The sequence below is a fragment of the Wolffia australiana genome, chromosome 3 (genome assembly GCF_029677425.1).
Source record: "Wolffia australiana isolate 7733 chromosome 3, ASM2967742v1".
NCBI classification, from domain to species: Eukaryota; Viridiplantae; Streptophyta; class Magnoliopsida; order Alismatales; family Araceae; genus Wolffia; species Wolffia australiana.
Genome location: NC_135837.1, coordinates 6,530,285 through 6,532,038, shown reverse-complemented (window position 1 = coordinate 6,532,038; position 1,754 = coordinate 6,530,285). Strand labels below are relative to the sequence as shown.

Genomic DNA, 1,754 nt, shown 5'->3' with positions numbered 1-1,754 from the left:
AAGAGAGAGAGAAGAAAGAGACAGTGTGAGAGGGAGAGAGAGAGAGAAAGAGAGAGAGAGAGAGAGAGAGAGAGAGAGAGAGAGGAGAGAAAAGAGAGAGACGAGGAGAGAGAGGTCATTATGTTAATAATTAGACCAAAAAGAGTACTTGTGGTCAGCACTTTAACAGTGGAGACTGCAAAGCACAATTAGAGTATGGAGACTGGACTCTGTTTCTCCATATCTTTTTCTTTCGACATCGAATACTAAAACACTCGGTGACACTGACTTTTAGTGAGACACAAGAAACTCGCTTTGTTCAAGGATTCCTTCACTTGGTCCGTAAAGAGAGACGAGAGAGACTAGAGAGAGAGAGATTACAGCCCGGTTCCAGGATCATTTCGACCCATTCAACGCGTTAGTGTTGATTAGACTCCACGCGCGAGAGCGACTCAGAGTCAGCTTCTTCCGCTTTATTTCTCCAACAAATCTGCACCATTCAATCCTCTGCTATTCAACAACACACACTTCAAGCCTTTGCTACCGTAGTTTCTTTGTGTACCTTGCTGGAAAAAAACTCCCGAGAGAAGAATCACTCGCAGAGGAATCTGCTTGGAGATTCCTAAGATCTGTCTTTCTTCCTCTTTATCCAATTTCTCCTTTCATTATGTGGAATTCTATCTTAAAATTTAGATACCGCTAAACGATAGGTTCATTTAACGTGAATGCTTCTATCCAATTATAGAAGATTGTTGTGAAGGTTGATGTTGCCGATGACAAAGAGAAGTAGAAAGCCATGATGGAGATATCTGATAAAAGAAGTGGTCTCCACAGAAGGGAGAGAAGTGGAACGAGAAGTAGAAAGAGAGGAAACATGAATAGGAGGAGATTTTTATCAAAGACAATGATGACTACTTGAGTACAGCTGTACGATCAGCACACTGCTCCACTATGGACATGACACAGAAGCTTCCAGAAGTCTGTACAGACGCCGTCATAAGCCTCAAGCCACGCTCTTGTCAGGTTCGGACACGTCACTCCATGACGGCTCTCGCGCTGTCCCAAGGCGCCAGGAGTCTGCTGCGTCAGTCTGACACTACAACCGACTCAAGTCATCATTCCCGACAGCATGGCGTCGGGCGTAGTGGTTAATGCAGATATTAAATGCATTACTGCCTACACTCTCCTATAAATAGCTGAACATTCGGTGTTTTATGTCATGGGATTTTCTTCTTCAATCCCTATCTCTTCTTCTACTTCTCAATCTCTCTCCTTCGCTACAACTCCCTCTTCTATCAATATTTGTCTCTCTATCTCTGTCTCTCACTGTCTCTCTCTATCTATCTATAAATCAATATATATATATATATATATATATATATATATATATATATATATATATATCTTTTTTTCTTTCTCTCTCTGATGTTTCTTAGTAATATTTATTGTTTCTGATCGTATTTTTCATTATGCTCTGTCCAAGGATCAATTACTTGTTCATGGACATGAAGGATCAGAAAATGACAGTGATCGGCACAGCCGACCCAACCAAGGTTGTAGACAAGCTCAGAAAGCGCTGGAACGCGAGTGTTATCACCATCGGTCCCAAGGAAGAGCCCGTGAAGACAGAGGACAAGAAAGAGAAGCCACAACAGGACTCTATTGAGCATATCGAAAAGGTCGTGACGCTCTACCTGACGTGCAATCCCTACTCTATCATGCACTATATATTTATCAGCAGAGAAGAGGACCCCAACTCCTGCGCCATCTGCTAA

General features: G+C 42.3%; 1 protein-coding gene across 1 annotated transcript; it reads left to right on the top strand.

The window, feature by feature from the left end:
• Nucleotides 1-936: 936 nt before the first annotated feature.
• Nucleotides 937-1,754, top strand: LOC144701393 (heavy metal-associated isoprenylated plant protein 39-like). Its single transcript, XM_078573209.1, has 2 exons — nt 937-1,067; nt 1,463-1,754. Exons 1-2 carry the CDS (start codon nt 937-939, stop codon nt 1,752-1,754), a joined length of 423 nt encoding a protein of 140 aa, XP_078429335.1.